Genomic DNA, 21,330 nt, shown 5'->3' with positions numbered 1-21,330 from the left:
TTTTCTTGTTTGTTTGCTTGATTCTGGAAATTTATAAAACACAGAGAATAAAGAAGGAAACTTGAATCATCCATAACTCCCCACTCAAAGATAACTATCACTAATATTTTGGAATATTTCTTTCATATATGTATATATGTTTTATAAATTCCAAATCATTACATATGTGTGTAGTTTTGAATCTGTGCTTTTCACGTAACATCCTATAGTGAGATATTCTTTATGTTGATAATTTTATCAAAAATATAATTCAGTGACAGCATGGTATTTTTTCCTGTGCACATGATAGCATTTATTAAATAATTCGCCTACTGTTAAATGCCTAAATTGTTGTTTTCAACAATAGAAATAATACTGCTCTGTGCATCCATGCAGCATACATCTTGATGTGCATAGCTAATTATTTCCCCGATAAGTTCCAGGATGAAAACCGGGGGCTGTTTCTACATGTTGCCATGTTAGCTACAGAAAGGTGGTCTTACGTTACACTGCACTGGTAGTGAATGCGAGTACCGTTCCTTTCAGCACACCTTAGCAACATCCCCTATTACTTCTTTTTTATAAAAGGGGTCAAAAGGTGTGTGTGCTTTGCTTTACATAAAATAATTTTTTAATAAGACAAAAACTAAAAATTAAAACCAAGATTTTAGTTTTAAAAATTGTAAAAGTCTAGAGACTATAAGCCCTTAAATAAACAATTAGCTATAGTGGTTGCTCAAAATTGTATACAAATTGCGTTAGTCTGAATAGCATCTACAATATTAAACCTTCACTACAGAAAAAGAGACTGTGATAAAATATTGAAAAAGCTTTCTTTAATTTAAAAATTAAGCCTCTATTTATCATATTTTAAACTTCTAACAATGTTTTCCACTTTTGTAGAAGGTGTGTGTCTAGTTTTATGGTATTTTAAAATAGGGCTTCAAGGCATACTCATACTTGATTAATATTTAATTTTTTCTTCTTCCTTGATACTTAAGCTTCCATCTGTATATTCAGTAAGAACAAAAGTTCTATTTTCAAATGATTGACTACTTTAATCATTTTAATGTGGGTTACTAGTAGCACTGCAAAGTTAAACAAAAGCGTCGGTTGAAATATGTTAAATCACACCATGTCACCTTCATTATTGTCTGATTTTCATAGTTAGGAATATATGCAGCAAGATGCTTCCATAAATCAGGTAACCCCTCAGGTTATAGGCCTGGCACGGGCCATAGAAAGCAGCATATCCAGTCCTTTCACTTGGTGGTTGAGGAAATAGAAACTGAGATTGGTGCAGCCACATTTCTGGGTCACTCAGCTTGATAATGACACTTCCTTCACCCTGGAAGTTTTGTTCTGCATCCGGCTCCTGCCCAGGCCACCCTCTGAGAGCTGAAACATTTAGTACTGTCTTCTCAACTCATTGCCTTTGTCTCTCCTATGAAGTATGTATAGGAATAAAGTTCCTACTGGTTCCTTGATGATCCTATGTAACTCCAGCTTTGTTCAGATTGTGGTATGAACTGACAAATTGATAAGCCACATAAATCAATTGCCTTTCAAGAGCCTAGAATAAGCTCAGTCACTTTGTAAGACAGAAGCCGCATGTTGTCTCAGATTCCAAATGAACTAAACTTTACCTTTGTCAGGCCGTTGTCAAGAATAAATACCTGTGGAAGAAGTACGACTACGCAGAACCACAACACTACTCCTGTAATGTATTCTTTTGCTTGTTTATTCTTCTTACCAGATATCTGTATGCCCTTGGACAGAAGGTTTGGAAAAGATGGAAAAAACGTTACTTTGTTCTTGTTCAGGTCAGTAAATATTTTTCCTGTTAATCACTCTAAGACAGCTGTTCTCAAACTTTTCTTTTTGTGGGTTTTATCTATCAATATTCACTACATGAGAAATTAAAATTGAAAAAATTAAAATATTTAATTAATTTTACAATAAAAGTAGTAAGTGCGTTACATGCTAATACAAATTACATTTTTATATACAACAACTATTTCCCAAACCAAACAACTTAGTGAAATGAGTGGCATTTTTATGCTTCTCTACATCTCTTTAGTGTCTGGTTTAATTGAATATAGCTGCATTTCATATCAGCTCCTACATCAATCTGTTGCAATATCCGATCAAGTTTAGTCTCTGGAAAACTGTACACTCAGGAGAAAATAATTGTAAAAAAAGCAGATGATGTCTGAATACTATAAAAAGAGTTTTGACTTCACAGATCCCCTGAAGAGATCTCGACGATCTTCAGGATTACAGGACCATACTTGGAGTACCAATGCATCATTCTGGCATTTGAAAGATAAATATAATGCAGCAAAGCACTCGTTTGTATACGAGTATGCCATATATATCCCTTACTTACATAATTATGTCTTTAAAGCACCTTGCCTGGTAGGCTTGTTTGTGATAGGATTCTGGATGCAGACAAATTACTGGAATATACAGTTTGGGCTAATTCTTTTGTAGATTTATCTTGTGTTCTTTTTGAATCATGGATAACATTTGCTCATAGAATACACTCATTAAGTTAAATTTACATTAAAGAATAACTTTCTATGTAATGGTCATTTCATTCTATGAAAAACCTAAGCCATTTTATTTCCAATGGAAATATATGGAAAAACTCATTCTTGGAATTCTTAACAGAAAACATGTAACAGCTCATAGATTCCTACCCACACATTAAGCAAGCTTAAATTATCTAAATCAGAATGACATGGTGAAATGCTGAGGAAGGAAAATTGCCATTTGCTGTCTGTTAGAAATATGGCCACCTATCAGGTGCTGAGTAAATTATGTGGCATAATGGCATGGAAGTTTCATGAAAAGCACAAAAATTTGGTCAAAATAGTTTTATCTACATGACAAACAGCTAGTCTATCTTTTTTTTCATGGCTAAAATGTAACCTTTTCTTTTTTTCACTTTTTTTCTCATTTATTTTATTTTTTTATCATATAATCTTTATTATATTTTTTCCATTACCATTTAGTCCCCTTATACCTCCCTCCCCTCAGCAATCACCACTCTGTTGTCTACGTCCATGAGTCCTTTTTCCTTTTTGCTCAATCCCTCCGTACCCTAAGTTCCCCACCCCCACTAGTTGTCATCTGCTCTCCATCTATGAGTCTATCTCAGTTTTGCTTGTTAGTTCAGTTTGTTTGTTAGATTCCAAATATGAGTGAAATCATATGGTATTTGTCTTTCTCTGACTGGCTTATTTCACTTAGCATAATGTTCCCCAGGTGCAGTTAGAACCAGTATTTGATCAACTAATTCAATCAAAGGTAGACCCACATGTGCACACGCATCGACAGTCTTTTGATATGAAGTCCAAGCATTTGCTTTTACAGGGCCCCTATTTTGAGATCTTATCGTTCTGTCTTCTAAAAACCACACCCGTAAGTCATCTTCTTTCGATTATAGGTTTAATTTTTTCACATTGACACAAGAACTGAAATGCATTTTCCAAGCAGTTTGAGTGCAAATCTCTCTGGACATTTTGATTTTATTCCCATTTATAGATGTCTTGCTTACTCTAATCTTACAAAAATCCTCTTTGCTCTGCATATTTATTCCTCCCCTTCCCAACCACGGGTCTTTTTTGTCCCCATAGCTTTGCCTTTTCCAGAATGTAATATGGTTGGAATCATACAGTATGGAGCCTTTTCAGGTTGGCTTCTTTCCCTTAGGAACATACCTTTAACGTTTTTCCATGGCTTGAGAGCGCTTCTATTTTTTAAGCACTGAATAATATTTTATTGCCTGGATGAATCACAGTTTATTTATCCATTCACCTATGGAAAGACGTCTTGGTTGTATCTAAGCTTTGGCAATTATGAATAAAGCTGCTTTAAATATCCATGTGCAGGTTTTTGTGTGGAAATAAGTTTTCAACTTTTGGGTAGATGCCAAGGAGCTCAGTTGCTGTATTGTACTTATAAGAATGAATCAGGGAGTAGTCATTGGAGATCTGGTTAAGTGACAGCAAGCTAATTTTCATATTGTTTTAATGTGAAAATTATTCTTTATTAGGTCAGTCTGAAGTGGTCAAATGATTCCCTTATGCTTTTGACCTGGTATGGTTCAAGGTAGCCCTTTACTCCTTACCTTATTTTCTAGCATATGATCCTGAGAGAAGTTACAGGACAATCTAGTATACTTTGATTATCACTCCATAAGAGGGTTTGGAAATAAAGGAAGGAATTAGAATACTTTGGGGTCATTAACTGGTATGTCTATGAGGAACATTAACAATGTCTTTGGGGAGCAAGAAAGTTCTCCCAGTGACAAAAATATGTTTAACATTTTAAAAGGCAAATTTTAACTCAAACCAAAGTAGATAAATCCATATACTCCACAATTACAATTTAGAAAAAAGTCACCAAATTATGATGAATTCAGATTTATTCTCCCTGAGGTATCCTCTTAAAATTTAAAGCCACATTTAAGCCTTATATCTTTACACAAAACATTTAAGCCTTATATCTTTACACAAATATATGTACATACACGCACTGACACAGAGAATCCCATGTCTCAACATATTGAGATATAAATACCAGTACTTGGCATCTTTTTGAAATTTTAAATGCAATTGAATCTTCCTCTTAATTCCAAATGTATTGGGAAAACAAACTGAATGTTTGAAAGACATTTCAAAGCAAGGTGGATATGTATGAAGATTCAATGAGAATGAGCCATTGGAGGACCCAAGTAGTTTTTATTAGTATTTTTAAAGACAGCTCTCATTCTGTCTGTACACAGCTTGGGGGGCCATACCTGTGGGCTGCATTACTGAAAGGTGAAGGAGTCTTTTTTTCTAGGGAGGACAGTATCCCCCTGCTGTGTCAGCTGCTGTCATCAGCAGAGTGGTGCTCTGGTGATAATGTGAATCTCATCACCACTTGTGAGTGTGTATTATATGAGTGGTGTGGCTGGAGACCAGCCATCAGCCCAAGAATTTGTACTCGTAAGAATTGATTGAGAGCCAGGTTTGGCCAGCTACAAGTCCCTGTTCAAAGTGAACACTTGAGGAGCTGCAGAGGTGAAAAGAGACTTTTCAGAGACCTTCACATAAACATTTAAATCAGATTTAAAATGGGAAAATAAATAATGTATTAATGTGGGGTGTTTATTTAGCTTCTAAGATTAGTTTTGGTCCCCATTTAGATTCTGAAGCCAGTATAGTTAACAGTATTAAGTAGATTTTCGTGTTTTTTTAAGAGGCTGCATTTTTAAATTAAGGTAAACAAGGGTTCATACTGAATTGAAGAACAGTGACTTGGAAGAATGTATTTGAAATCTTACCAAGATTCAGTTTACATATATTTCTTTCTTATTTTTTTGTGCTGCTTCAGTGTTTTAGTATTAGATTTGGAGGATATCATTGGTATAAAGTACTTATGACATGAAAATATTTTAGTTCACTTAAATTGTTATTTAATAGCTTTAAAATTCTCTTTGTATTTATGATTTAACCAAACTGAATTGTTTCATATTTCTTTGTTCTGCTAATGCCCAGTGAAATAACTGTATGCCCCCAGGTATTACATATTCTTTGGTAAATTCAAAAATTACTGAAAAGCATTCATCTATTAATACAATTATTGCTATATTTAATGTAACATTTATTAATCAATTGTGGAAGGCATTTAGGTAAAGCACTTTTATTTAACATATTATCTTATATACTCCTCAGAATAAGGTATGTTTGAGGGTAGGTATTATTTTCCTCATTGTACAGATAAAATTGATAGACAAAGGGGTTATATAATTTACCCAAAATTATACCGAAAGTTAGTATGTGGGGGAGGGATCAATTCGTTCCATGAGACTCTAAAGATGAAGTTCCCATTTCCTCAGTCATGTGCCGTGATTAAATGGATCGCACAACTACAACCACAATAAATCTGAAGACACACACACACATTAATAATTACTGTGTTACTGCAGTAAAGAAATGGCCAGTGAGTGATGGCATAAAAAGTCCCGTGCCTCATGGAGGGCGCTTACCCTGTGACATCACTGGGAACTGAAGTAGACATCAGTTATTTTAAGCCTGTATCGGAGTGTTCACTGCTTGTTGTCAGTGTGTCAGAGTGAAGACTTGACGTTGCTGCAAACAGCAGCAGGCTATCAAGACAAAATGTTAATTACTTATCAGCTGAATCGGCATGGGATGTAAACAGCCAGCCATGCCGCTGAGTGATCTGTACCTGCTGCAAACATGCGAGAAGCACTGTTAGTGATGTGCCATCAAAATCTGCTTTAAACATAAAAAAATGGCTGCCCCCGCCTGTTGCTATCGGAAACATTCAGCACATATGGAGATCCACCACAGCAGGCTGCTGCACATATTTGAGAATGCCACTGTGCATAAACTCATGTGGTCCAGGTTTAGTCCTGGGACATCAGCTGATGTTTGCTTAGGGTAATGTGAAGTGAACAGATATACTGCTGCCAGATCAAGAAAGTCATGAGATAGTGGCCTCCAGCTTTATGTTTTAAATTGATTTAAAATTTACACACCTAGAACATGCTCAACATAGGAAACAATTACACCATCCAGAGGTATTTATGGTAGAAAATGAAAGGTCCCCTCAGTACGCCTACCAGCATTGCCATCATATTCCAGTCCCCTTAACCATTGCTAACTTTCATCCTTAAATGGAGTCATTTCATATATATTTCTTCTGTGAATTGTTTTGCTCCCCTTTAAAAGTATATCATATTTATATAACAGACAAGATGCCATTTCAATATGTAAAAATCCACTTTCTTCTTTTAAATGGATAATTGATTCCATAGTATAGATTAACATAATTTATATAACAATTCCCCTCTTTTCAACATTTACATTCCCTTTTTAAAAATAAACAATGTTGGGGCCTGGATGATGAGGCTCAGTGGATTAAGCACCAGACTGGGAACTACAAGGTTGCTGGTTCGATTCCTGGTCAGGGTACATGCCTAGGTTGCGGGCCAGGCCCCCAGTTTGGGGCATGCAAGAAGCCTCCCATCATCGCATCTCTTACACAATGATGTTTCTCTTCCTCTCTTTCTCCCTTCCATCCTGTCTCTGTAAAAATAAATAAAATTTGAAAATAAAATATAATAAAAATAAACAATGTTGGAATCAATATACAATAGTTATATGTTAAACTTTATGTGTATCTGGGAGTATGTCTGTGGATATGAAATTGCAAGGCCAGGGGGCACGGATACCTATAATATGAAATAACAGTATAAAGTTTTAGATAACTCACCAGTGCTTAAATGTTCACCAAAACTTTGGTGGGGTTTTTTTTCATTTAAGTCATTTTTTATAGTCAATAGTCATCTGTCCCGTTGCATGTGTTAATTTATCTTTTTGAATGCACGTCTCCAATATGCAAGAAAATTGAAAGTTTCCTTGTGGGGCTATTTGGAACAAAATATTAAGGGAAAATAATTTTTCTTATTTAGGTTTCATTTTTAAGATAACTTTTGCTTTGTGATAATTGAGTTTTTCAAAGGGGGAAAAAGATAATGGCCATGTTAATTTATAGAATTTATTCTTGAACATTAACTTAATGCATTTAGTCTTTAAAATAGTTCTAAAATATAATTTAAATTATCACTTTGCAACTTACGTGCTAAATTTATAAAAAGGGACAGAGAAGGTGGAGTGAGAATTGGGCTGGATTTGGTAAGAAAAATCTCATGAATCAGTCAGTGATCCCAATACAAAAATTCCTCTCTTTTACCTATCCATTACATGTGCTCCCTTAACATTTCCATTATTTTCATGTTTAGATTCCAGGGAAATGTCTGACTCCTCATATTTTATAGTTCATACCTACATGAAAGAGCAAAGGACCTATGCATGAGAATTGTACAGTATTGTGAAATCTGAATTAAATTTTAGTGAACATGATTTTTTTTGAAAATTGTTTTACAAGATTCAATTTTAAGATGCTGTGTTTGTATATATTCATAAATGTTTTAACAGAAACATATAATAGTATGCCTGCCACAAAGTAAAAAGTAAACCTTTCTTAAATAAATGAATACCATCTTTAATTTAGGTTCTTTCTCAAACCTCTCTTTAGAACATAAAATTGACATATACTTCAGCATACTTGAACCAAAACCTAGGTATCGTCTTTAAGCCTTCCTTTTTCATTCCCCCCAAGTCAACCAGAACATTGATCTACAGCCAGAACAGTATGCCACTTAAATCCAATTCTCTCCATCTTCTCTGCTACCTTTCTAGCTGAAACCATCACCTTCACAGGACTTCTACAAGAGCATCTTCCTCCTACATCCTCATGCAGTCTCTCAGGTTTTCACTGCTTCCACTCTCTGCCATTCTCCTTACACTCTTTTCATTGCCAGAAAATCTATTTGAAGCATAACTCAGATTCTGCCAATTTGTTGCTCAAATCCTCCCATGACTTCCCCTTACACTTAGAATGACCCCTTACCATCACCCAGAGAAGGTCCTACTTGTTCTAGCTCCCAGCTTCCTCTTTCACAATTCGCCTGTCACTCAGCAGCACCTGAACTTGTAATGTTCTGTCCCCAGATTAATTGCCATGTCAAGAATTGGAGTTTAGTGCCTCCACTCAGCAACCCCACTCACCAAAGGCACCTCAAATTAATGTATAATAAGGGTTTATTTTTTAAATGTGATTTCTATGTAAATATGCTTTTGAATTAAGTCCCCTATATTTATTAAACCCAGTTGGTGTTTTGCCACCTTGCTTTCATTTTCCCCAGGGCTGGCTCATTCTACCTTCCCATTTTAGGTATCAGATCACATGCCACCTCAAATAGGCCTTTTCTGTCTTCCCAATCTATAGCACCACTCAACTCACTCCTGTCACGTTACCCTGTTTTATTTTTTCAAGCATTTATCTCTAATAAAAATTATCTTTGTAATTTATATATATTTTTTATTGTCTCTACCCTTTCTAGAAGAATATATGTTCCATGAAACTAAAACCTTGTCTTTCTTATAATCTACTGCGAGTAGAAACTAAATATTTGTTAAATAAATGAATATATGTGAATAACTCTGACCATTGTTTTAAAAAGATTGCCTTTTCTCTTCCTAATTTATATACACTGATTGCTAAATCTTCTTATGCCATTTGGTCAAGGCAATAAATATATATTCCCCTCAAATCTATCATGATCTTGAAGATATGTTCATTTTCCTTGATTAAATTAAGTTCTGGGATTAAAATAATAATAATAATAACTCTAACAGCACCTTTGGCCTCTGCCAAGAGCGTTTCCAGCTAAGGATTTTTAAGCCTTAATCTTTACTGAAATTAGATGGTGGCAGTTGCTAAGCTGCCAGCTGTTAACATGATCCCTGCAGTAGGAATACAACATGCAAACCTGAATGCTGTGGTCTCTAAAAACTCATAGTTAGCACTTAAACCTGTGGACATGGACAGGTGTTGAACTGGTTGGCAATTGAAAACAAAATGGGAGGTTTCCCAGACCAGACGCACACCCCTCATGGGACCTCAGCAACTTAAGGTGCACTGCTGAAGGTAGTGATGCCAAAACCCAATTTAATGATGCTGTCCTCAGATTGAAGTCTGTTTATATGCCCCAGCTCTCAACAAATCCATTCTTTATGGAGTTAGGAAGAGTGGATTGGGTTAAGGAAATTGAATGTTTATCATTTCTCTGTGGATTTTCAGTTGCAATATAGTATATTATATAAGCTTTGTTCAGTAATATACAAATAAGCTTAGAGGTGAAAATGAACACTGGATCAGAATAGATCAGACCACCTGTTTCTATGCAATTCCCTGGCAAGTGGTGGTGGGGCAGAGTGGGGGCCACAGACTGACTCCAGCTGGGAGCACAGGGAGCAGGATGACCACCTGGTCCCTGTCATTTGTTTCAGCAGCATATTTTAACTCTTAATGCCCACTGATATTGACAGTGTTTTCAGAGTATAGCTTCTCCAGATTGTCCTCAATCTGGATACTGGCTGGCAAAGGAGTAGATATTAAATGGCAAAGGGTTAACACTATTCAGAAGGGTTCGCTCAAATTTGCACTCATGTTTGTTGTAGGGTTTGCCTCAGGAATGTGATTTAGCATGACCTTGGCAAAGAGAAGGGGAAAGTGAAAGTTCTTGGGATGCTAGAGGAATCAAAGAAGCATAAAATGCAACATCATTTTATGAAAATAATTGCTTCTGGAGCCAATGTATTGAAAGCCAAACTGCACTTTTTCAGTTGTCTCCTGGGTCAGATTTCCTCATTGTCGGTGACAGCGCTGCTAGTCGTTGGTGTTCAGTTACTCTTCCAGCTGCACTCTTCATTAACACTCTAGGCCCAGGTCTCTGCGACAGATTCTGGTTCTGTCGGGTGACTTCTGACATGGTAAAATTAACAAATATTAAAAGGAGAATTAAATAAAATGAGTAATACTTTATCATTTAAGTTACTGTGGCTTCAGAAAGGAGGTAATCCCTTTAAAGCTGCAGGATTTTTGTTTGGGTGTTTTTAAGTTAGTATCTCTAAAGATCTTAAAATTTGTACTTAACATCTTATCCATCATATTAATAAATAATTGTATTATTTAAAACTAGCTTGAAATACAATACTTAAAAATAAAGCATAACACAGCAACTGGACCTTGTATTCAAGTTATATAAAGAAAAAAGCAACATTGATGTAAGCAAGCAGTTTTTTTGCTTGTAAAAAACTAGTAGTCTTCTGACAGGTCATTTTTAAGGCTAGATCTTAAATAGTAAGCATATTTTTAGCATTTTAGGTGGGTTACACCTATCAACTATAAATTTTTAATGCATAGCAACATATGAACATAATTTACATAGAGTTTTAGAGTTTTTTTGTTTTGAGAGAACAATAATTTTAATAGCAGACATTGAAATATATATTCAAGTTCATGTCCATTAGAAATGAAGGAGCTAATACCTAAAACTACATTTAGAGGCATTTCTGTTTCTTTCTTCTTCATTTATGTACTCATTCTACAAGTATCTTCAACAACAGAATCACTAGGTTCTTAGTGGAAAGAGATGAACTGTGAGAGTGGGAAGAGAGACAAAGGGGAGAGCCAGGTGAGGCTGGGGGTCAGAATGTCATGGCAGAAGACAGTCCTTAGGTCACTCACAGCATAAAAGCATATAGCTGCAAAACAGTTCGATCCCCGAATCTGTCAGGTGCCTTCACTGTGTTACAGCAACAAACTACATCTCTAATCCAAAATGGAATGACTCTTGGAAGACACAAAGAATAGAGAGAGGAAGGGATGGTTCTCTGACAGCTGCGCTTGAGTTATTGGCAAACTACTGCATAATAAGCAAGCGTTGTGGTAGGTGCTTTTATGTCAATTATCTCTAATTCTCTCAAAACTCAGAGAGGTATGTTATGGTTGTCTGTGTGTCACAGAAAATTAAAATTAAGTATGTAAGGATTAAAGTGACTGGCCCAAGGTCTTGTCAAAGATACTTGGGGAAGAATAAAAGTAAGTAATGGAGAGGGAAATGAAAGTGGGACTTACATTTCAAATGGTAGATTCATTCTTAAGCCTGGCTTATCCCCCTTTACTTCCAATTGAAATACCTTAGAATGAGTGTCTTCAGGGAGCACTTTTCTGGCCACACTGTCGAAAATAGATGCTCTTCAACGTGAGTCTCTTTACTGTGCTTTATTTTTCTTCAAAACAACTCACCACCCAAAATTGTTTTAGATATATTTTTTATTTGTAATTCAGTTTTCTCCATTCTCACTTTGTGAGATTGATTTTTTTTTCCTTTCTATTGTTGCTTTCTGATTCTGATGCTGAGGGCATTGTTTTATCCTCAGGGATACAAAATATAACAGTAGATGCTCAATAAATATTTGGGTTTCTTCCATAATGATGAAGCCTTTATTGTGCAACATAGAGGGAGAAGGACACCTTTCATTCTAGACTGAAATACTGGCTCACACTAGACAATACTGTTTTTCCAGCATGTGGAAAACAATAATTTAGGTAATATTTAAATTTAGTCCCATTTCAGTTTTCCTTCTTCCCACTTACGGTTTTGGCTTTAAAACTATGCGTCTGTTCCCACTTGGCCTTGACTACAAATAGCAGTGGTAGCTAACACACATTACTATCTGACAGGCACTGCACTGTGCTCCTGACATATGGTTCTGTGTTACATCTTAATGGCTATTGCTAGGTAGTGTCATTATCCCCACGTCATGTGTAAGAAAAGAAAAAAAGACTAAATGATTTGCACACAGAATTTGACCCCAGGTAATCTACTCAGAGCCAAATATCTCCATTTCATCATTTCCAGAAATCTGATGCACTAAATCATTTGTCTGGCTGATAGATGGTTTATGGTGCCCCACTCACCCGTACCCACCTCCAGGAAGCTATTTTCATTCTAAAGAAGGACTTGAATGCATGGTGTTGGAATGCCAGGCATTGTGGAATGATGGAAGAAATTAGTAGCTGGAGAGAGAGGAACAGATCCTGACACTGCCCCTCAAAAACACCAGGTGATCATCTAACTTGTACTTTTAAGAAGCAAGGAGCTGAACAAATTCACTTTTATTTCAGTATGCAAATGGCTCACATAATCAACAAGGAGATGTCAGCGCCTGTTCCTGACTCACTCACTGGGTTCTGTCTTGAGAGCTGGGTGGTAGGCTCCAAACACTCCGGCTTCAGTGGAGTAATCTCAGCAATTACTGTGCACACACCAGTGGCCTGGGTCATCCTGGCTCATGCAAGATGAAGGCTGAGGGAAAAACTTCACTTTAAGGCACTTTGTACTTTCAAGCAGGATTTTTGGTTTCTGTTAGTGGTTTTTTAAAAATCTTCATGCATTTCTTCCCAGGTTTGAAAAATATGTTTTGTAAGACCCATCCTAAAGATGAAGGAACTCAGGACCAGCAAAGCCGTACTTCATGTCATATAAGACTGTCAAGTGACAGAGCCTGACTCTAGGTAGAAACATCTCTCCCTGTAACTTGCTGTCCTTCACCTGTACTGTTTCTTTTCCTCCGAAACCCAACTCAAATGCCACCTCCTCCGAGAAGACTTCACCAAAAAGAATTAGTCATTTTCTTTGGTGTGTTTCCAAGTCTCTATAGTAATCCTGTGTGGTAGTTCTGGCTGGAAGAACCTCAAGTGCTTAGTATAGGACGGGGCCAGCAAACTACAGCATGAGGGCCAAATCCATTTTATTGATTTTTTTGTACGACTCTTGAGCTAAGAATAGTTTTTATATTTTTAAAGGGTTGTAAAAGAAGAAGAACATGCAACAGACTCTGTACATGGCCTGCAAAGACTAAATTATTTGTCTTGCCCTTTACAGAAAATGCTTGTTGAGCCTGGATAGCAAGGGCACTATCGTGGATCACTGCATGAAGTCATTCAGACCCAAACTGCCTCTCTGGCCATCTTCTTACTAAACTGGATTCTCCAGACAGAATTTACCATCTGTAACAGATTTTTTCATTCCTCCATATTCTTTATTCGTTGTGGGCCCTCTCTTTCAGCTTGATTGTGTGTGTGTATATTTTGGCCTCACTTTATTATTACATTTTTTCCATTACCACTTAGTCCACTTATACCTCCTCACTCCTGCCATCACCACACTGTTGTCCATGTCCATGAGTCCTTTTTCCTTTTTGCCCAATCCCTCCACCATCTACCCTACTTCCACCCCACCCTTCAGCTGTCATCCTGCTCTATGAGTCTGTCTCTATTTTCCTTTTTAGTTCAGTTTGTTCATTAGATTCCACATATGAATGAAATCATATGTTATTTGTCTTTCTCTGATTGGTTTATTTCACTTAGCATAATGTTCTCCAGGTCCATCCATACTGTCACAAAGAATAAAATTTTCTTTCCTTTCCTTTCTTTTCCTTTCCCTTCCAAGCTAAGTAGTATTCCATGGTGTAAATGTCCCAGAGTTGTTTTATCCACTCATCTATTGATGGACAGTGAGGCTGCTTCCATATCTTGGCTATTGTTAGTAACACCGTAATGAATGTAGGGATGCTTAAGTTCTTTTGAGTTAGTGTTTTGGGTTCCTTCAGACATATTCCCAGAAGTGAGATCACTGGGCAACAGTGCAGATGCATTTTTAATTTTTTGAGGTATCTCCATACTGCTTTCCACAGTGGCTGTACCAGTCTGCAGAATAGATCAGATCTATCAACAGTGCAAAAGGGTGCCCTTTTCTCCACATCCTCAACAGCACTTGTTTGTTGATTTATTGATGATAGCTATTCTGACAGGTGTGAGATATCTCAATGTGGTTTTAATTTGCAAATAAAAGCAAATATTTCAGCGAATATGTTCTCCCATTCCATGGGTTGTCTTTTTACTTGGTTGATGTTTACCTTCGCTGTGAGAAAACTTCGATGTAGTCCCAATTATTTATTTTTTTCTTTTGTTTCCCTTGCCTGGAGGATATATCCAATAAAATATTGCTACAAGCAATGTCTGAGATTTTGCTGCCTGTGTTTTCTTCTAGCATTTTTATGGTTTCAGGTCTAACATTTAAGTCTTTGAACAATTTTGAATTTATTCTTTTGTGTGATCTAAGAAGGTGGTCCAGTTTCATTTTTTACATGTATCCATCCAACTTTCCCAACACCATTTATTGAATAAGCTATTTTTAGCCCACTGTACGTGCTTGCTTCCTCTGTAGAATATTAATTGACTATAAAGGTATGGGTTTGTTTCTGGGCTGTCTATTCTGTTCCACATGTTAAATGCAACTGATTTCTGGATATTAATTTTATATCCTGCTACTTTGATGAATTCATTTATCACTTCTGTAGTTTCTTGGTAGAATCTTTGGGGTTGTCTATATACAATATCATGTCATCTGTAAATAAAAAGAGTTTTACTTCTTCCTTTCCAATTTGGATGCCTTTTTTTTCTTCTCCTTGTCTGGTTACTGTGGCTAGGACTTCTAATATTATGTTGAATAAGAGGAGTGAAATGGACATCCCTGTCTTGTTCCCCATCTCAAGGGGAACACTTGTAGGTTTTGCCCATTGAGTATGACCCTGGCAGGGGCCTTGTCATATATGGCCTTCATAATGTTTAGGTATGTTCCCTCTATTCCCACTTTGCTGAGAGTTTTTTATCATAAATAGGTGCTTGATTATATCAAATGCTTCTTTTTGCATCTATTGATATGGTCATGTGGTTTTTATACTTCTTTTGGTTTATGTGGTGAATCACAAGTATTGATTTGTGAATGTTGTACCAACCTTGTATTCCCAGAATAAGTCAACTCGATCACAGTGTATAATCTTTTTGATATATTACTGTATTCTGTTTGCTAATATTTCGTTGAGGATTTTAGCATCTATGTTCATCGGGGGGTATATTGGCCTACAATTTAATTTTTTTGCTGTGTCTTTATCTGGTTTTGGAATTAGAATAATGCTGGCCTTGTAAAATGAGTTTGGGAGTCTTCCCTCATCTTAAATTTTATGAAATTTTATGAAATCATTTGAGAAGGAAAGATGTTAATTTCTCTTGGAATCTTTGATAAAATTTACCTGTGAAGACATCCAGTCCAGGGATTTTGTTTTGGGGAATTTTTTGATTACTGCTCAAGCTTCACGAGGTGTAACCTGTCTATTCAGATTCTCTGATTTTTGTTAATTTAGTTTTGGAAGACTGTATGTTTCTAGGCATTTATCCATTTTGTCCAGTTTGTTGGCATATAGTGGTTCATAGTACTCTTACAGTCCTTTGTATTTCTTTGGTGTCAGTTGTTATTTCTCCTCTTTCATTTCTGATTTTATTTATCTGGGTCCTTTCTCTTTTTTCCTTGATGAGTCTGGTTAAAGTTTGCCAATCTTGTTTATCTTTTCAAAGAATCAGCTCTTGGATTCATTGATCTTTTGTATATTTTTAAGACTCTACTTTGTTTGTTTCTCCTCTGACCTTTATTATTTCCTTCCTTCTACTCACTTTGAGCTTTGTTGTTCTTTTTCAAGATCATTTAAGTATAAAGTCAGATTGTTTATTTGAAATTTTTCTTTTTCTTTTTATTATTTGAGATAGGCCTGTAATGCTATGAATTTCCCTCATAGAATTGCTTGCCCTGTGTCCCCCAGATTTTGGAAAGTTGTATCCTCATTTTCATTTGTTTCAAGGTATCTTTTGATTTATTCGTTGATCTCATTGTTGACCCATTTATTGTTTAATAACATGTTATTTAGCTTCCATGTCTTTGCATGTTTTTCATTGTTCTTCTTGTGATTGGTTTCTAGTTTCATAGCAATTTGGTCAGAGAAGATGCTTGATAGGATTTCAGTCTCCTTAAATTAGTTGAGACTTGTTTTATGTCTTAACATGTGGTCTATTCTAGAAAATGTTCCATGTGCACTTGAAAAGTATGTATATTCAGCTGCTTTGGGGTGAAATGCTCTGAAGATACCAATAAAATCCATCTGATCTAGTGTGTCATTTAAGGCTGCTGTCTCCTGGTTGATTTTCTGCCTGGATCTATCCACTGAAGTCAATGGGGTGTTAAAATCCCTGATGATGACTGTATTTCTGTTGATCTCACCCTCTATGTCTATCAAGATCTGCTTCACATATTTAGGTGCTCCTGTGTTGGGTGCATAAATGTGTATGAGGGTTATATCCTCTTGTTGGATTATTCCCTTTATCAAAAAAGCCATGGTTTTCAAGTATTTTTTTGGATATTAGTACTGCTACCACAGCTTTGTTTTTCCTTTCTATTTGCATGAAATATCTCTTTCCATCCCTTACTTTTAGTCTGTGTGTGTCTTTCGATCGTAGATGGGTTATTGGAGGCAGCACATATATGGATGTTGTTTTGCTGTCCATTCAACTACCCTGTCTTTTGGTTGGAATATTTAGGCCATTAACATTTAAGGTGATTATTGATAAATGTGTATCTACTGCCATTTTATTGTGAGACTATTTTCCTCTGTTTTTTTTTTCTTTCTCTTTTTATTTTTCTTCTTCTTAAAGCAAGCCCTTTAATATTTGTTGCAGTACTGATTTGGTGTTAATGAACTCCTTTAGCGTTTTCTTGTCTGGGCAGCACCTTATTTCTCCTTCGATTTTAAATGACAGCCTTGCTGGGTAAAGTAGCCTTAATTGTAGGTAATTGCTTTTCATCACCTTGAATACTTCACACTACTCCCTTCTAGCCTGAGTGTTTCTGTTGAGAAATCAGATAACAGTCTAATAGGTATTCCCTTCTGTGTAACTACCTGCTTTTCTGTTGCAGCTTTTAGGGTTCTCTTCTTATCTTCAACCCTTGCCAGTTTATTGATAATGTGTCTTGGTGTAGGCCTTTTTTGGGACCAACTTGTTTGGGACTCTCTGAGCTTCCTGGACTTGCGTGACTTTTTCCTTCACCAGATTAGGGAAGTTTTCAGTCATTATTTCTTCAGATACATTCTCGATCCCTTGCTCACTCTCTTCTCCTTTTGGTATTCCCTTGTTGTGGATGTTGTTACACTTCATGTTGTCCAGCATGTTTTTATGTTCTCCTCATTTTTAAAAAATTGTATTTTCCCTTTGCTGCTCTGCCTGGGCGTTTTTTTTCCTACCTTGTCCTCCGAATCACTGATTCAGTCCTGTGCTTCATCTAACCTATTGTTTATTCCTTCCAGTGTATTAGTTATTTCAGATATTGCATTCTTCATTTCTGACTGGTCCCTTTTAATGTTCTATGCCTTTTTTCATGCTGTTGAGTAGCCTTATAATCATTACTCCAAACTCTCTGTCTGATAAATTGCTCGTCTCCATTTCATCTAGTTCTTCTGGAGAATTCTCTTGTTCTTTCATGTGGGTACTGTTTCATTGTGTTCCCATTTTGGCTGCTTCTTTGTATTTGTTTCTATGTATCAGGTAGATCTGCAAAGACTCTGGTGTAGGCCTTTCTCAGACACTACCTGGGAAACATGTTTGAATCTATCAGCTATCCACAGCATGTCTCTCCCTCTGCTAGTCCTGGGTGTGTGCAGAATGAACCAGGCTGCACACCAAGGCTGGCTCTACTAGTATGGGCCCTGAGGAGGGTCAGTTAAAAATCTCAGAGCTTAAACTAACCAATGCTATAGATCAAGCTGTACTCAGCAACCTGGCTTAAGCTCTACAGGGTGGGACAGAGTAATTCCTGTGGGTGGGGTATTGCTTCCTTTCTGGCTGATACCACTTGGAGAGGAATACTCTACCTAAGAAAGATGACTTCTGAAGTTTGGGAATGACTCAGCACAAGAATCCTGGAGGCTGTTCCTTCAGTTCTCTCCCCAGAGGCACCAGCCCCTAGACTCTCCTCATGTGTCTCTGCTGCACTCTGCCCTCCCTCTGCTGGAGCCCAGCATAAGTGGCTGCAAATGAAATTTTGTGTGTTGGCCCTTTAAGAGGCTTTCTGCATCTCTGGCCATCTCTCCCTAACAGACAGAAACCCTTCTGCTTTTCACAGCTGGATGTTATTTGGGTTCCTTTCTGCCTCTGGTGCTGTAGGCTGTGTACCCCCGTTTGGGGTTTAGACCTCACACTTCTCAGGAGGAGGCCCCTGGCCACGGCAATATCTCTCTGAACTTCAGCTGCCACCTGTGGGAGCCCAGCCAGCCCTCCTGTGCCTCCTCTGCACTCCCTACCAGTCTCATTTTGGTGATGTAGCTTCTTCTGCCTATCTGTGATTATAAGGCTTCTCTCCAGCTAGTGCGCAGTTGGTTATTCAGGATGATTCTTCTACAATTTATTTGTAATTCCAGATTGGTCCTGGGGACAGTTTAGTGTAGCTTCTACTTATTCCTCCTCCATCTTCAGTTTTTTTGGCCTCCTAACTATGTGTTGAAAGAATGAATAAGAAAGAGGGGGAAAGATCCATGACAATACAGAGGAAGATATGAAAATTATAAATGCACCTGAAACTGATTTACCTACCATTCTGGCCACTAAGCAATGAAGGACTAATTTCCATATCTCTAAAGGATAGCAAGAGGACCCAATATGTCTTCCTAGAAGACCAGATAGGAAAGAGCACTCATGTCAGTCTTCAAACTATTATGTCCCTTAAAATGATTTTGTATGACTATAGATGTTTGTAAACTTATCATCATAAATTTAAATAGTTGCAATGGATGTAATTTCAAAACTAAAAATATTAAATCAGTTGTAAATGTGCCCAATCAAATCTAAATATTGTTGTGACTTTGTATTCAGCTATAGCCATTGAAAATTGAATATTACTAGTTTTTTTTGCCATGAATTCTTACTTAGATGACTCTTCCCCAACAAAATTTTATTCTTAGGAAATAAGTATCATGCTTCAAAATCATCTTGATGATACTATTATGCTTCTTTAAAAAGTCTGCAAAATTAGACTAAAAACCTTCTTATGTTGAAGTTCTAACCCCCAGAACCTCCAAATGTGACCTTATTTGGAGATAGTGTTGTGGATACAATTAAGGTGAGGTTGTATAGAAGCCTGGGCCCCTAATCCAGTGTGGCTGGTCTCTTCTAAAAAAGAGGGAATTTGGTAACAGACATGCACACATGGAGAATGCCATGTGAGATGATTTCAGAGGTGGAGATGAGGCTTCTACAAGCCAAGGTATGCCAAAAATTGTCAGCAAACCCCTAGACACTAGGAGAGGTATTCTCCCTCACAGTTATCAGTAGGAAAACCAATCCTGCAGATACTTTGACCTTAAACTTAATGCTTTCAAAACTGCAAGACAATGCATATGTTGTTTAAGCTGAGTAAAAAACCAGAGGACAGAGGGATCAGTCATAGAGAATAACATAGGGAGGACAAAAAACCCTTTTCCAAAAAATAGTTTTGTCATTAGCTCTTTTTATGCTCAACACCCAGATTTATTTCCCCTTGTCCCTCTTTTTGAACAAACCAAGTCACTCAAACTACCTCATCTAAAAAAATAAATAACAGTGAAAAAGAAAACCGAAAGCCTTTAAGTATTAAAAGTTTATTTTATTTTTAAGTATAATTACAATTACAAGCAGCACAAAACTGATACACAAAAGCACGTAAATACATGACATTTTGAAGAACAATTATTAAGCATAAAATTTATTGGAAATGCCTATCTTAATGAGTTGATATGGTGTCTCTTCCCAATTTATCTGTAAATGAATATTATTCTAGAATGGGAAAGGGTTTCACATTAATTTCTCTTTAAAAAATCCTATCATTATTTTAGAGACGTGCGCACGGAGACCAGGCTCACCTAGATAACTTGACAGAAACAAGTTTTTTCACAGTACGGCCACTCAGTCTCTCAAATGTGTTGTTAACTCCTGAGCTAGATGCCCCAACACATAATGATGCAACATAAAGATTGTTTTCAACATTCTGTCATTTTATAACTAGCTTAGTTTTTCATAATTTTGTTGAAAGCAAAAAAAGTTTCAAAAGACTTATTTTGCCCCTGAATGTAGAGAACCACACAACTGCAGCAGAAACGATTCCATCAGTACTCCGGTGGGAGCGGAGGGGAGCTGGTGAGGATTTCCTTCTGTTTCGCAAATATCAGACCTTGAACGACTTCTGTTTTTTTCAAGGATAGATAAAAAAGACTATTGGGGGAACTAATGGAGAACTATGAAGAGATTCTATAATATTAAAATCAAATATATTGGCCTTAAGTTTTTATTAAAAATATGGATTCTATTGGAAAGTTTGTAATAATGAGATAAGAGTTGGCTGAGATTAATAAAAGAGATCTGACAGAAATAAGACAATAAACAACCACCCCCCGCAAAAAAAAATCTTGGTAGCAAATTGATGCCCACATTTTAGGCAGTAATGTACAGAATGAGCGCTGCATAAATTGGAATCAGTAACGTAGAGGACAAGAAAGAAGCTCTAAACAACTGAAATGGAAACTCTACTCACAGAGGCAAATATTAAGGAAAGAAAGAAAATATCCAACATACAAAAAAATCTGCTTATCTGAATGGGAAGAGGAGAAAGCAGATAGAGCAAATGTAGCAATAAAAGTAACGTTTTCTGATATTTAAAAGAAATTAGTATTAATATGGAGACTTCCACCTTTTAGAAAATTTGGTGAGAAGAAATCTTCATCCAAATACTTTTTTCAAAATATCTTTAATTAAAATATGGATATTCCCTCAGACATCTCCTTAACTACAGAAGTAAATGGAGTTACAGGTATGGAGAATTGATGACAAATTGTGTGACTTGAGAATTTAGTGCAGATCCAAGAAATTAATTATGAATAAAAACACTGGAAAGATATTCTCATATGGGTGGAGATTCAGAAATTATACAATTTGCCTTCCTGA

General features: G+C 36.5%; 1 protein-coding gene across 5 annotated transcripts in view; it reads left to right on the top strand.

Annotated features, from left to right (window-relative positions):
- CADPS2 (calcium dependent secretion activator 2) overlaps nucleotides 1-21,330 on the top strand; it is a 575,679-nt gene that overhangs the window by 356,546 nt on the left and 197,803 nt on the right. For all 5 annotated transcript variants that reach the window (XM_053926174.1, XM_024555170.3, XM_024555169.4 and 2 more), the window contains exon 9: nucleotides 1,736-1,802. In XM_053926174.1, the coding sequence (XP_053782149.1) occupies nucleotides 1,736-1,802 (67 nt within the window). The remainder of the gene's footprint in view (nucleotides 1-1,735; nucleotides 1,803-21,330) is intronic.

The sequence above is a fragment of the Desmodus rotundus genome, chromosome 6 (genome assembly GCF_022682495.2).
Source record: "Desmodus rotundus isolate HL8 chromosome 6, HLdesRot8A.1, whole genome shotgun sequence".
In the NCBI taxonomy this organism is placed as follows: Eukaryota; Metazoa; Chordata; class Mammalia; order Chiroptera; family Phyllostomidae; genus Desmodus; species Desmodus rotundus.
The sequence above is the reverse complement of the archived record's forward strand: the minus strand, read 5'-3'. Positions and strand labels throughout refer to the sequence as shown.